This window comes from Ovis aries, chromosome 15, assembly GCF_016772045.2.
Source record: "Ovis aries strain OAR_USU_Benz2616 breed Rambouillet chromosome 15, ARS-UI_Ramb_v3.0, whole genome shotgun sequence".
Lineage (NCBI taxonomy): Eukaryota > Metazoa > Chordata > Mammalia > Artiodactyla > Bovidae > Ovis > Ovis aries.
In genome coordinates, this window is record NC_056068.1 from 28,785,380 (window position 1) to 28,801,285 (window position 15,906).

Consider the following 15,906-nt stretch of genomic DNA (forward strand, 5'->3'; position numbering starts at 1 on the left):
GATTTTATATGACAACCAGTGACATCCAACTCAGGGGTTGCACTGAGAAGAAGCTCCAAAGCACTTCCCAAAGCCAAACCTGCACCCCAAAAAAGGTCATGGTCACTGTTTGGTGGTCTGCTGCCAGCCTGATCCACTACAGCTTTCTGAATTCCAGAGAAGCCATTACATCTGAGAAGTATGCTCAGCAGATCGATGAGATACACCAAAACCTGCAATGCCTGCAGCTGGCATTGGTCAACAGAAAGGGCCCAATTCTCCACAACAGCTCCCAACAACACATCACACAACCAACGATTCGAAAGTTAAATGAATTGGGCTATGAAGTTTTTTTTTTTTTTTTTTTAATTGAAGGATAATTGCTTTACAGAATTTTGTTGTTTTCTGTCAAACCTTAACATGAATCAGCCATAGGTATACATGTCCCCTCCTTCTTGAACCTCCCTCCCATCTCCCTTCCTATCTCACCCTTCTAGGTTGATGCAGAGCCCCTGTTTGAGTTCCCTGAGACATACAGCAAATTCCCATTGGCTATCTTATTTTACATATGGTAATGTAAGTTTCCACATTACTCTCTCCTCCCCTCTCCCCATGTCCATAAGTCTGTTCGCTATGTCTGTTTCTCCATTGCTGCCCTGCAAATAAATTCTTTGGTACCATCCTGCTGCTGCTGCTGCTGCTGCTAAGTCACTTCAGTCATGTCCGACTCTGCGACCCCATAGACGGCCTCCCATCAGGCTCCCCTGTCCCTGGGATTCTCCAGGCAAGAACGCTGGAGTGGGTTGCCATTTTCTTCTTCAATGCATAGAAGGGAAAGTGAAGTTGCTCAGTCATGTCCAACTCTTAGCAACCTCATGGACTGCAGCCTACCAGGCTCCTCCATCCATGGAATTTTCCAGGCCAGAGTACTGGAGTGGGGTGCCATTTCCTTCTCCGACCATCCTTCTAGATTCCATATATATGCACTAGTATACAATATTTATCTTTTTCTGATTTACTTCACTCTGTATAATAGGCTCTAGGTTGATTCACCTCATTAGAACTGACTCCAATGTGTTCTTTTTAATGGCTGATTAATAGTCCACTGTGTATATGTATAACAACTTCTTTACCCATTCATCTGTCAGTGGACATCTAGGTTGCTTCCATGTTCTAGCTATTGTAAATAGTGCTGCAGTGAACGTTGGGGTACATGTGTCTTTTTCAGTTTTGGTTTCCTCGGGGTATATGCCTAGGAGTGGGATTGCTGGGTCATAGGGTGGTTTTATTCCTAGCTTTTAAGGAATCTCCATACTGTCTTCTGTAGTAGCTGTATCAGTTTACATTCCCACCAACAGTGCAAGAAGTTTTGCCTCATCCACCATATTCACCTGACCTCACACCAACCTACTAGCACTTCTTCAAGCATCTCGACAACTTTTTGCAAGGAAAATACTTCCACAACCTGCAGGATGCAGAAAATGCTTTCCAAGAGTTCATCGAATCCTGAAGCATTTATGCCACATGAACAAACATTTGTTTCTTGTTGGCAAAAATGTGTTGATTGTAATGGTTCCTATTTTAATTAATAAAGATGTATTAGAGCCTAGTTATAATGATACAAAATTCATGGTCTGAAACCGCAATTACGTTTGCACCAATCTAATAACAGGCCTTGCTAGAGAATCAGTGCCCACTCCTGAATCAGTCCCTTTGGCTAGAGACTGCTGTATTCTTTTTGGCCAAGCCAGATTCATATGCCCATTCCTAGAGCTAGTGGGTGAGGTCATCCCTTCTGAACACATGGACTGGGAGCAGAGTGGATCCTCAAAGGAAAACTGGGGGTGTCATGTTGAAAAAAGAAATTGATATTTTGGAGACAGAAAAATAAAAAGAGCTCACTACACTTTTTGCATTCCTCTGGGTATCTCAGGATAGAGGTAGGGTGGTGATCAGCTAACAGTGACACAATTCTTGGTGCTTTTACATGAATTAAGGGAAGTAAGTAAGGGCAATGCCAAAGAATGTTCAAACTGTCATACAGTTGCGCTCATTTCACATGCTAGCAAGGTAATGCTCAAATCCTTCAAGCTAGGCTTCAACAGAATGTGAACCGAGAACTTCCAGAAGTACAAGCTGGATTTAGAAAAGGCAGAGGAAACAGAGATCAAATTGCCAACTTGCTTTGGATCATAGAAGAAGCAAGGGAATTCCAGAAAAACATCTGTTTCATTGACTGTGCTAAAGCCTTTGACTGTGTGGATCACAACAAACTGTGGAAAACTCTTCAAGAGATGGGAATACCAGACGACCTTACCTGTCTCCTGCAAAACCTGTGTGCAGGTCAAGAAGCAACAGTTAGAACCGGACATGGAACAAAGGACGTCAAAATTGGGAAAGGAGTACATGAAAGGTGTATATTGTCACCCTGCTTATTTTACTGCTATGCAGAGCACATCATGGGAAACACCAGGCTGGATGAACCACAAGCTGGAATCAAGATTGCCGGGAGAAATATCAGGAACCTCAGATATGCAGATGACACCACCCTAATGGCAGAAAGTGAAGGGGAATTGAAGAGCGTCTTGATTAAGGTGAACAAGGAGGGTAAAAAAGCTGGCTTAAAACTCAGCATTCAAAAAACGAAGATCATGGCATCTGATCCCATTACTTCATGGCAAATAGATGAGGGAAAATTGGAAACAGTGACAGATTTTATTTTCCTGGGCTCCAAAATCACTGTGGATGGTGACTGCAGCCATGAAATTAAATGACACTTGCTCCTTGGAAGAAAAGCTATGACAAACCTAGACAGCATATTAAAAAGCAGAGATATCACTTTGCTGACAAAGGTCCATATACTCAAAGCTGTGATTATTCCAGTAGCAATGTATGGATGTGAGAGTTAGACTATAAAGAAGGCTGAGCACCAAAGAATTGATGTTTTCAAACTGTGGTGCTGGAGAAGACTCTTGAGGGTCTCCTGGATAACAGGGAGATAAACCAGGCAACCTTAAAGGAGTTCATCCCTGAATTTTCATTGGAAGGGTTGATGCTGAAGCTGAAACTCGAATACTTTGGCCACCTGATGGAAAGAATCAACTCATTGGAAAACACTCTGTTGCTAGGAAAGATTAAGAACAGGAGGATAAGGGTGCAACAGAGGACAGTCTGGATGGATGGCATCATGGAATCAATGGACATGAGTTTGAGCAAACACCAGGAGATAGTGATGGACAGGGAAGCCTGGTGTGCTGCAGTCCCTGGAGTCACAGAATCAGACACAACCTAGCGACTGAACAACAGTACAGTGTTTAAAGAGAAGGAAAGACCTCGTAAGGATTGTTAATTCCAACTTTAAGTATGCTATCTTTCTTTTTTGCATGATTAAGCTCAATTAAACTATACATAATAAAAAGTAAAATACATAGAGCAACATCTAACCTTTCAGTTCTTTGAAGTAGTCAAGGCCAGCAGCATCCTGAGACGAGACTAGACTGTCATTACAGCTCAGTAATCATTAGCTTTTAGGCAGAAAGCTCAACAGAGGAACACGAAGCAACAGGTAGAGATGCCTCAGAACTGTCAAGAAGTGTTATAGTCTCTCTCCAAAAAAGAGTAAATTTTCCGACTTGTATTAGCTTTTGTTAGTGTGATTCCATAAGGAGTCTTACCTCAATTAAAGGTAAACCAAATGTTCTTTTTGCCTCCTGCCTTGTATCCCTGACCCCACTGCTTCTAAGAACCTCTGTCCTTGTAGCAGTTCAGCATCCTCGTAAGCAGAATATTCATACCCTTTGTCTCTTCTCACCCTTTTCAGGGTTGTATTTCTATGCTGTGGCCTTAAAATTTCAAAAGGGGAGAAAGCCTTTCAGGGAACTCTGCTCATCCCGCTATACCCCTGAGTCCCCTTGGCGCTTGGATGAGGAAATGTTATCAGAAGAGTGCAAATGCAGGCTCAGTCAGCTCCTCTAAATACCTTTGAGGTATATATCTATTTCATATTACACACCAGGAATTGTGTTTCTTCAGTATTGTAAAAACCAGATAAACAGGGAAGATTAAATGTAGAATTAAGCAAAGACCATTTTGTTCTTGGAGGAAGAAACATCAGTAGTCATAAGCCAGGAAGTAGAGATGGATTGCTTAATATAGATGTAAAACCCATGGTATGCTCCTAATCTGATTCCTATCCTGGTTTGCAATTCCACCTCTGACATATAGGCTTCCATTTAGTTTCTGTGTAGCTGAAGAGTTCCTGGCTCCAACCCGCAAGTCACAGAAGCCTGAGCAAGCACAAGCACCACTTTATGCTCATCCTGAATGAGAACTAGTCAACCAGCCTAGAGATTTGTGAGAAATCCATAGTTTCTGTCATGTTTAAGTGCCACTTTGTTGTTACACTAGTAGCTCAGTTTCCTCTTTGACTTAAATAATCCTCTCTATTTAACCTATTTTTTAAAAAGGTATAGCAAATAGAACATGTCAACAGATAATTGCGTTCCTGAGCATCTTTTAAGTTTCTTGGTTTTAGCCACCCCCAAATCAGGCCAGCTTCTCCAGTTGGTCAGTTTGTAACCATTTTGCCAAAAACGCCTTAATCTTGGAACAAAAGTTGGCAAGTCTTACCCAAAGCCTTTTAAAATACACTGTAGTCAAGGAATGGGAAAAGAAACAACTATGATTTTATCACAACTGTTGTGTTATCTGCCCTTCCACGTCTTAATACCTGTCCTTTCTATAGCCCCTCCCCCTAGGTCTGGATGGAGGATACTTTAAAGTGAAATGACAGACCAGGAGAATAACAACAACATCTCAAGTAACCCCTTTGCTGCTCTTTTTGGCTCCTTGGCTGATGCCAAACAGTTTGCAGCAATCCAAAAAGAGCAGCTGAAGCAGCAATCTGGTAAGTGGAGGAGACAATAGCAGCGGATGAGATGACCTAGAATGGGGTCTTCCCAAATTAAGTATTCTTTGGGTCCTTAATTGCAACTGGAATTTATATTTAGGGCAGAAGTTGGTATTTTGTTCGTATTTGTTGTTTGTTTGGTTTGGGGGACTTCTCCTTGGCCTATCCCTGGCTTAAAAAGACCAGAGAACAGGTGGTTCTGGAGTAACAGATGCCCATCATGCTCCCAAAGCTGTCAAGCTTTCTTGTTTTACAAATCATCTAGCAAAAGATACTTAACAAAGATGCTAAAAACATAGGAAACTGAGGTTATAGTGGTAGGTGTGGGAAACAAGTCACATGCAGCTGTAGACAGCAGGTGTGTTAAAGGAAGACTTAGAGCCTTCCAGCCTATAGAGAAATGAGATTTGTTCTTAAGCCCAGTGCTTCAGAGCCTTATCTCAAGCAAAATGCTTCTTTCATAGCTTACTGCTTTTATTTATTTTTTATGTTTATTTTTTTATTTTTTATTTTTTTTTAATTTTAAAATCTTTAATTCTTACATGCGTTCCCAAACATGAACCCCCTCCCACCTCCCTCCCCAGCTTACTGCTTTTAGAACAGAGTTCTAGGAAAATCTGACCCTTACCCTTTATGTGGAAAAAATTAGGACATCTTACTAATCAGAAAAGTGATTTTCCTCATCTGGGACCAAAGTAAAGATCAAGTCTAGCTTCCTCCCTATAGGTAATATATGAACTAGAAGAATTAGGATGCTGTTTCCCAAATATATTAGTTTTCTGAGCATATGCACAAACTTTCAAGCCAGAAATTGCTCCCTTTCTCCTCCCTCCAAAAAAATGTGTTTTTATTTTTAGGAAAGGAGAAACATTTATACTTTGCCTTTATTTTGTTTATTTCAGAAGCGTTCAGATATGTACACTTCTGTGTACATATGGCCTTACTCTCTGATTAGGATTGAATAAAAAAGAAGTGAGAGCAAGACAGATGAGTAGTAGACAGAGACAGATGAAACAGAGAAAAAATACATGTAATGCTGACCTTCTTAACATGATGGAAAGAGGAAGCTCTGAGTCTCAGTCTCTGAAAACTTTCCCAGATTTCTAAAATATAGGCTCAGAATGGGAACCCTTGGATTAGGAGATTGTAGGAGATTGAAGAGTGTAGAACTGGAAAAATAAGGAAATGAGAAAAAAATTTTAAGTATGTGGTTGAGGGAAATTTTGCTAATCAGCACCTATCACTCTTGGAGTTCAGAGGAGACCTTAATGGTATAGGAATAGAGCAACTGAACACTCATCCCTCTGGCCATAAACAGACATAAGGCTGGCTAGGACTGGGAGCATTGCAGTGGGAACAAGTCAGGTGCATGCCCTTCTGTTACTATTTTGGCACCTCATCGTCTTAGTTTGTTTACACTGAGTTTGCCAGGTCACCAGGTCTAACCTGTTTTCCTCCAGCAGTTAGTACTGTCACAAAACCTTTGACCTCCTGTATTGAGCTTCACTTTTGCTCAGTTCACCACACTGAAGCAACCTGCATCTGAGAATTTTGCCCAAGCATCACAGCCAAAAATAAATAAATAAAAATTTAAAAGTAACAAAAATGTGTTCTCTTAAAATCAGGGAAAAGCCATGTATTTAATATAATTAAAGGCCTGTTGATCTATTAGATAATTCTTTGCTCGCTAGGATTCTGTAGGGAAGATAATGTTGCTACTTTTGGCATTATGGAATACAATTAATTATGAGTAGAAAAAATAAAACTTCGTTTTTGAAATATGGTAGATTTTATAACCAGGGATTTCAGAATTCTGTACTTAAGATGTTTACTGATATAACTCAATAACAAAAAACCCCAAACAATCCAATTTAAAAATGGACAGAGGATCTGAATTAATATTTTTCCAAAGATGACATATAGATGGTCAACATCTGCATGAAAAAGTGCTCAACATCATTAATTGGAGCAATGTAAATCAAAACCACTACATGCTTGTTAGAATGGTTATTATCAAAAAGACAAGAAATAATAAGTGTTGGCAGGGATGTGGAGCAAAGGGCACCCTTGTGCACTGTTGGTGGGATTGTAAGTTGGTTCAGCCACTGGAAAATATCAGCATGGAGGTTCCTAAAAAAATTAAATATAAAGCTACCATATGATCCAGCAATTCTACCTCTGGGTATTTATCCAAAGAAAACAAAAACACTAATTGGAGAAGATATATGCACCCCCATGTTCATTGCAGCATTATTCAGGTGGACAGTAGATGGGCCTTGAGGGCACTGTGCTGAGGCAAATAAGTCAGAGAAAGACAAATACCATATGATCTCACTTACACTGGAATATTAAAAAAAAAAAAACACACAAGCAGACTAGATTTGGAGTTGCCAGAGGCAGGGGTTGGGGGTGACAAAATGGGTGAAGAGTTCCAAAAGGTACAAACTTCCAGTAATAGGCATAAGGATGCAGTGAACAGCATGGTGACTGTAGTTAACAACACTGTATTGCATGTGTATTTGAATGTTGCTAAGAAAGTAGCCCTTAAAAGTTCTTACCACAAGAAAAAAAATTGTAGCTATTTATGGTGACATAGGGGCTTCCCAGGTGGCGCTAGTGGTAAAAAATCTACCTGCCAACGCAGGAGATAGAAGAGGGTGTGGGTTCAGTCCCTGGGTTGGGAAGATTTCCTGAGGGAGGGCATGGCAACCCACTCCAGTATTCTTGTCTGCAGAATCGCATAGACAGAGGAGCCTGACGGGCTACACAGTCCATGGGGTCGCAAAGAGTTGGACACAACTGAAGTGACTTAGCACACACACACATACCATGACAGATGTTAACCTGATTTATTGTGGTGATCATTTAACAACAAATATTGTCATGTTGTACACCTGAAACAAATATATGCCAATGATACCTTAATTAAAAAAAAAAACCAAGATGTTGACTGACTTGAGATGTTCACTAATAAGTTAACATCCAAAATTAACCTCCCCCGCTTGGTGACATTTATCATGCATACTTGGTTTTCTCTTAAAGAGAGGATTGTAACTGTTAATGACTTACATTTTCTGGCAGATGAACTCCCAGCCAGCCCAGATGACTCGGATAATAGTGTGTCAGAGAGCCTGGATGAATTTGATTACTCTGTGGCTGAGATCAGCCGCTCATTCCGTTCACAGCAGGAAATATGTGAGCAACTCAACATCAATCACATGATCCAAAGGATCTTCCTCATCACTCTGGACAACAGTGAGTTACAGATTTGCAGCCAATGGATTCACTACTCTGTCTTTCCTGCTTGGGCTAAGGATTCTCTCTTAGAAACTTACTGTATCTGATGGTTAAACAAACCCACCAAACTCCCAGGAACACAGGGTTTATTTATATTTTCAAGGAAGCTTTTGTTAAAGCAGTATTTTGACACACATACAACGTTCATTTCTGTGTTGATTCTGACTGGACTGTGTAGCTTCTGCTGCCTTTTCTACTTTGAAAGGGCTATGGGGGTGGTAGCCAAGTCTGTTTTCTTCTCAGAGGTGATCTAAACATTTTGATGCAAGCCCCAAGAAGAATTAGGTAGTGTTTCCCCTCTGTGCCCTGTCTGTAGTTAAACCCCCAAACTACTGCTGATGTCTGGGATTTACTCTTTAAATGTCATGATGTTACGTTTATAATAAAGCACGTGCTCTTTGGGGTGGGGGTGGGGGGTTTAAATCTGTAGATACTGTTGTGTGTGTCAAGATCACTCTGATATTACCTGAGTCAAACTTCGGATTCGAGAGAAGTGCTGTCAAGATCAGTTGTCTGTGTAAGGCAGAAGCATTATTCTTAACCTATCAGACTAAAACCATTTCTCAGGTGACCCGAGCCTGAAAAGTGGGAATGGCATCCCCAGCCGGTGTGTGTATTTGGAAGAAATGGCAGTAGACCTGGAAGATCAAGACTGGCTTGATATGAACAACGTAGAGCAGGTACCACTCTTCCATTCCTTACATGTGCCTTCAGTAAAAATCAGCCATGCAGCTGAATTCTGCTCCCCATTCTCCAACCATGGCTTTCTTAGCTCTGTCTCTTAAACCGTCTGTGTTGTTCCTCTTTTGGATCTGCTCACCTATCCACGGTCCCATGTCCAAATCTATCCATCCTGCAAGACACAGTTAATAAGTCATCCCATTTACAAAGTTTCACCAGGTATAAGTTGTTATTTTCTCTCTGGGCACTTACAGTAATCTCTTGCATCTCTTACAAGAGCTGTCTCTTTCCAACCCATGTAGTGACTTTTCTATGTACCTCTCTTCTCTCTCCCATAGACATTTAACTTATTGAGGCCAAGGCCCCTCTCTTTCTTTATATCTTTTTCAAAATCAAAACTACATTCTACCTTACAAGTGCTTAATTAATATTAAACGGATGAAAGTTTGGTAGGGAAGACACTTGACAACTTGTAGTTTAACTTCATACATTTAAACTGTCTATATAAAGTCTGAGTGAAACCAGCAGTCATGAAGAGTAGTAGATTTCACATATAAGTTTAATCTCTCATTCTCCACACTATTCAACAAATATTCTTTTAATGCTTACTCTGTGCTTGGGACTATGCTAGACACTTAAGCTTGCTTTAGGATAACAATATAAACAATTAAATTTGTATACATAATTTTTTTTAATTGAGGGATAATTGCCTTACACTGTTGTGTTGGTTTCTGCTATACAACAGTATGAATCATCTGTAAGTATTAATATACATAAATCCCCTTCCTCTTGAGCCTTCTCACCAACCCTCCCCATCCCACCTCTCTGAAACTGAGCTGAACTGCCTGTGTTATACAGCAACTTCCCACTGGTGTTTTATTTCTCACATGGTAGTATATATGTGAGTGCTACTCTCTCAATTCACCCCGCTTTCCCCTTCCCTTCTCTGTGTCCACAAGTTCATTCTCTGTGTCTGCATCTATATTCCTGCCCTTTTTTCCCTTTTACATTCTGTGGTTCTCGTAATTACCTGCGTCAAAATTATCTTTTATGGCTTGCTGCTCTAAAACTAACTTTGCAGTGGACAGGGATGGAGGTAGATAAATCAGGAGTTTGGAATTAACAGATACACACTACTGTATACAAAATAGATAAACAACAGAGACCAAATGCATAGCACAGGGAACTACATTCAATATCTTATAATACCTATAATAGAAAAGAATCTGAAAAAGAATAGATGTGTGTGTGTGTGTGTGTGTGTGTGTACCTAAATCACTTTCCTGTACACCTGAAACTAACACAACATTGTAAATCAACTATACTTCAGTAAAAAAAAGTAAACATAAATAAAAAATTTAAAATGTATTTATTTATGTAAAATAAATAAAAATGTCATGCAAAGTTACATTAACTTTGCAGTGATTTAGTATTCTTGTTTCTTTGTTTTTCCTAATAGGCTGTCTTCACTCGCTTATTACTTCAAGATCCAGGCAACCACTTGATTAACATGACTTCTTCTACAACATTGAATCTCTCTGCTGATCGAGATGCAGGGGAGAGGCACAGTTTTTGTTACCTTTATTCCTGCTTTCAAAGAGCCAAGGAGGAGGTAAAGAAATCATTGCCATTAAGTACTCTTGGCTATGACGTAACCCAGAGGATTGGATCAGTGTCTCTTATATTAGTTGGTATACATCATAGTGTATCTGGAACTGGATATCAGAGGTCCTGTTAAGTTTGTTTTCTGAAGTTTTAATCTCTCCTTTTCTGTGACTTGGGGTCTTCCCCTTCCCCAGTTAACAAATGCCTCTTATTCTTTCTACAAACGTCTTTAAAAAAAAAATCACACCTTTTTAAAAAAAAAAGATCTGATAAATTCATTTCTACTGAGGTGTGTATAACAGAGTAGACTAAGCTTGATCACTTCCAGCAATAGAATTTCTAAGAGGTGATTCCTTAACCCAAGGAATGAACTCATGGCTTTCCAAGCATCCATAGCAAAGCCCTATTGTTTTGAGACACAGTGTCTTTCCCCTTCTGTTTGCTGTATCTGCCCTTGTGCCAGGTCACAGAGCTAGCATCTTTCCTCTCTTTGTTGCTGTTTCCAGATTACCAAAGTTCCAGAGAACCTACTACCCTTTGCAGTACAGTGCAGGAACCTCACTGTGTCCAATACCCGAACAGTCCTTCTCACCCCAGAGATCTATGTTGACCAAAACATCCACGAGCAGCTGGTAGATTTGATGGTAGAAGCCACCCTAGGAGGCCGTGAGTATATAAGCAAGATCTGTGAGCGTCTGCATTTGGTTTCTGTAACATTCCTCTGATTGCATTAAAAGGCCTCAGAGCCACTATGGTTCCAGCATAAATGAATAAAATGGGTTTCAATACCAGTAGAATTATCAAAAGTTCAGCAAAGTAAAGAGCTGTGTGTAAAGGCATATAGAAATTCCTTTGGCCTTGTCTCGTTTGTCTTCCATCAGATTTTGAAGGTGTAGCTGAGTTTCTGGATGAGGTCATTGGAGCCTTGATATTAGATGAGGAAGTTCGAACATTTCCAGAAGTCATGATTCCAGTGTTTGACATTTTATTGGGCCGAATCAAAGATCTAGAACTCTGCCAGATTCTGCTGTACGCGTATCTGGACATTCTTCTCTATTTCACTAAGCAGAAGGATATGGCCAAGGTAGGTCTGAAAGTTCACATGTGTTCAGTTGAGTTGGAAGCTTATGCTTCCCTCTCCTGAGGGCAGTGTAATATTACCTATTGTATAAGAAAGGTACATTGGTTATTACATAGTCTTTTTTTGTTTTGTTTTGTTTTTTTGACTATGCTGTGTGGCTTGTGGGATCTTAGTTCCCCAATCAGGGATCGAACCCACATCCCCTGCATTGGTAGATCCTTAACCACTGGACCACTAGGGAAGTCCCGGTTGTTGTATAGTCTTAACTCTTTGAAGCTCTCTCACCCGATCACTTACCTCATCATACAGACAATTGACTAGGACTTGTCTTTTCCTACAGGTTTTTGTAGACTACATTCAGCCCAAGGATCCAAGTAATGGACAGATGTACCAGAAGACCTTGCTAGGAGTAATCTTGAATATCTCCTGCTTATTAAAGACACCGGGAGTCATAGAAAATCATGGCTACTTCCTGAACCCATCTCGTTCCAGTCCCCAGGAGATCAAAGTACAAGAGGCCAACATTCATCAGGTGGAGCTGTTTCCTGGTGCATTCCTGTCCCCAATCTCTTAAGTATTGTTTCCTCAGGAAGCAAATGCAGACAAGGCTGCTTGAGCCTTTTAGGAAAGCAGATTGATCTGGGTGACTCTCTACCATAATTGTGTAAAAAAATGGCCCTCTTTTTAGCATGTGCTAAGAGCAAAGGACAGACCCTTGTTTGGTTCAGAATAAGCTGCTACTATTCTTTGCCCCGTGTTGTAGCACAGTCACCTGCTCTCAATTCTCATTTTCCTCACCAAGGTATTTCTTAAAACTTCAGCTCCTAAAATCTTCTGAATGAACTCCAGCTTAAAAGCCAAATTGTTTTCCTTTTCCTCCTTTCCCCTATGTCATCTCTGTTTGGGCTTCCTAGCATAAATTATATAGTAGAAGTCTGGCCAACATACGGCAATCAGTGGTTGAATTGGGGGCAGTTTAAATCTCCCATCATCACACCTTTCTAAAGCAGAGGTTGGCAAATTATAGCAGTGGTCAAATCCAGCCTGCTGCCTTATTTTGTAAGTAGTTGTATTGAACCTAGCCATACTTCTGTGTATTGTTTATGGCTTGACTTTATGCCACAGTGGTAGAGCTGAATAGGTGCTACAGAAACCATATGGCATGCAAAGCCGAAAATAATTATCATCTGGCCTTCAGAAGAGAAACTTGACCAGCCCTGACTCTGCTGCTGCTACTGCCCCTACTCTAAAGCTATGTAAATGCTAGCTGTAGTTTGGCAGCTCATCTGGAAGACTTACACGTGCCCAGAATTGTTATTATTTTTTTAAATCAGAAATAGGGGGGCAGGGTAAGGCACAGGGAGAGTAAGGGAAAGATCAGGATTCATGTATTTTTGGAAATCACCCGTGGCTAAGGTTTGAGAGTAACAAATATTAGGATTGTGCAACTGGAATGTTCTGTGGTTGTGTTTTCTGGTTAAACAGTTCATGGCTCGGTTCCATGAAAAGATCTACCAGATGCTGAAGAACCTACTCCAGCTCTCTCCAGAAACCAAACACTGTATCTTGTCCTGGCTCGGAAACTGTTTGCATGCAAACGCAGGCCGCACCAAGATTTGGGCCAATCAGATGCCAGAAATCTTCTTCCAAATGTATGCCTCGGATGCCTTCTTTCTGAATCTGGGTGCTGCTCTCCTGAAGCTATGCCAGCCATTTTGCAAACCCAGATCCTCTCGGATCCTCACCTTTAATCCTACTTACTGTGCCCTGAAGGAGTTGAATGATGAAGAGCGAAAAATAAAAAATGTACACATGAGAGGTAGGGGGAAGCTGGTCTTCTCAAAACTGTGTGTGTGTAACATAAGGCCTTCACTTCCATATCCTGTTCCACAGAGGTCCCTCTTTCTCAAAGAAGATAAGGCAAAAGGAAAAGCTATTATAAATTTTTAAAAGACAGACTTTTAAAAACTGATAGCTTTAGATGTTATGCTTTACTGAGACCTTCTCTCTGAATTTGGCAGACTTGGATATTCACTCATTCATTCATTCTTAGGAAAATGAATAAAGGACAGTCCCTGTCCTTTTTGAACTCAAAGGCTCCAAAAGGAGGCAGATATGTTAACAGATCATCATAATACGGTCTAGGGCTAAGCTATAGGAATCCAGAGAAGTGAGTAAATGATGAATTCTGCAGAAGGTGGAGGTCTTCATAGCTGAGTCTTGAAAAATGTGTTGGGTTTATCAAGCAAAGGAGTCCCTTTTATAGAGGAAATAACTATGAAGGTACAGAGCTGTGGAACAACTAAGGAGCTGTGGGAAGCTCCACATGGCTAGAACATGGGGTAGCTGGGGGAAAGGGTATGGAAACTGGCAGAAAATAAGCCTAGGGAGGGAGAATGTTGAAGCCAACTTGGAGAAAACTCAATACAGAGAAGTGAAAACAAGGAAATAAACCACTCTTAGTTCTACCACTCAAAATGAATCACTCTTAATTATTATGTACTTTCTCCCAGTTTTTTAACTCTTCTAATTATAAAAGTAACACATGCTCTAAAGCAAATAATCTTATATACAGAAAAGCACAGAGTAGTAACAAATGATTACCTATCTCCTGGAAAAATCTACAGTGCTGTCTATCATTCCTTTTCATTTTTGGTGATTTCATGACCAAGCTAAAGAGATTTAACTGCATTTCTATAGACAGAAGCTAAAAGACATTTTTAGACCAATAGAGAAGGAATGTTACAAGATCTGTTTTTTAGAAGATATTACTCAATTCACTGGAAGCAGGATGGAAGTTGAACTAGAATAAGGGGACACTGGAGCCAAGATAGATGTCTATGGCAAGACATTTACTCTTCCTTTTCATTTCTTTGAGGTTTGGACAAAGAGACCTGTTTGATTCCAGCTGTACAGGAGCCAAAGTTTCCCCAGAACTACAACCTTGTAACAGAGAACCTTGTCCTGACAGAGTACACCTTGTACTTGGGATTTCACAGGTAGCTCCTCTGATGTCATTAGGAAAGAACTGTTTGGTTGTGTTGATATCAGAAGGTTAAAAGTGAGTATTATAACAATCTCATTGGAGAAGGAAATGGCAACCCACTCCAGTGTTCTTGCCTGGAGAATCCCAGGGATGGGGGAGTCTGGTGGACTGCCATCTCTGGGGTCACACAGAGTCGAACACAACTGAAGCGACTTAGAAGCATAACAATCTCACTTTATTCTGAAGGCTTACATTAGGATTTAATAGGAAAAGGGCATTACACGCATTAATCTGTGTCTAGATCAACTGGCTTTATCCATGTACCTTGAATTTATTTTGCATTTTTGACCTCTTAAACTTTTTTAAAAATTAAAGATACACTATATTATATAAATATAGTGTAAAGATACACTATATATTTCTCTTGATCTGCACATTTTTTAAATCACTATCTTCCTTTTGTCTTCCACACAAGTGGAATTTTCATTTAATATTTCACATTCTGCTCTTCAATTTTCATTACTTATTATGCCTGATGAAAAAAGAGAAAGCTTTATTCTATGGTATAGAGAGACAAAATTGACAAAAATGTTTTAAGAGATTTCAGAACAATCATAAAAATCTGTGTATCAAAGAGGATTCTGGATGTGTGAAAATTTGAAAGCCAAGGTGTGTAACTTCCAAAAATGTTTTGGTTCTGGCTAACCACATGTCATTCTATGATTTTTCTCCCCCTCTGATTTAGCTGATTGTGACAAGCATTTTATAAATAAGGGGGAAAATAGCTACTCACTCACATTATAGGAAGGCATATTGAGGACAGGAATTTTTAATGCCTTTTTGGGAAACTTAAAATGACACAGCATTTTTCAAAGCTCATCAGATTTTTCAAAAAATGAAATTATATCTTTACTAGAGATACTTTCTCTCTCTGTCATTGATATTTTAAATGAGACAGTAGATAACAACTTACAATGTATTTATTAACCTATTAAAACACAAAATGAAAGTCATCTAGTTTCTCATTATTGGCTAGTTAACGCTAGACATCGTCCACAGGGCCAGAGAGAATGAGTTTGGACTGTACACACGGACACAACTCTCCATGACATTGAACTCTGGGTCTTCCTTTCATTGAGAACATTTGGATGACCCTTTCTGAAGAATCATTTAATTTTTATTGACTATCTGAGGACTGGACGCTGCTGTTAGGTTGCATTCCAGGTGGCTTCTGGTTTATATGTGGTCATTGCTAATCTGGGAAGTGCCCAGATTCTGTCAAGAATCTGCCTGCAGTGCAGGAGACCTGGCTTTGATCCCTGGGTCAGGAAGATCCCCTAGAGAAGGAAATGGTAACCCGCTCCAGTA

General features: G+C 40.0%; 1 protein-coding gene across 7 annotated transcripts in view; it reads left to right on the top strand.

The window, feature by feature from the left end:
• UBE4A (ubiquitination factor E4A) overlaps positions 1 to 15,906 on the top strand; it is a 37,717-nt gene that overhangs the window by 3,658 nt on the left and 18,153 nt on the right. For 3 of the 7 annotated variants that reach the window (XM_060399316.1, XM_060399313.1, XM_012095525.4), the window contains 10 exons: positions 3,800 to 3,965; positions 4,724 to 4,885; positions 7,970 to 8,143; positions 8,753 to 8,865; positions 10,326 to 10,478; positions 10,978 to 11,137; positions 11,353 to 11,555; positions 11,893 to 12,084; positions 13,038 to 13,371; positions 14,431 to 14,551. In XM_060399316.1, coding sequence (XP_060255299.1) covers positions 4,765 to 4,885; positions 7,970 to 8,143; positions 8,753 to 8,865; positions 10,326 to 10,478; positions 10,978 to 11,137; positions 11,353 to 11,555; positions 11,893 to 12,084; positions 13,038 to 13,371; positions 14,431 to 14,551 — 1,571 coding nt within the window. In that variant the 5' untranslated portion in view covers positions 3,800 to 3,965; positions 4,724 to 4,764. Of the gene's footprint in view, positions 1 to 476; positions 556 to 3,799; positions 3,966 to 4,723; positions 4,886 to 7,969; positions 8,144 to 8,752; positions 8,866 to 10,325; positions 10,479 to 10,977; positions 11,138 to 11,352; positions 11,556 to 11,892; positions 12,085 to 13,037; positions 13,372 to 14,430; positions 14,552 to 15,906 lie in introns of all 7 variants that reach the window. The other 4 variants (XM_060399312.1, XM_004016071.4, XM_060399314.1 and 1 more) reach the window with 3 other exon arrangements.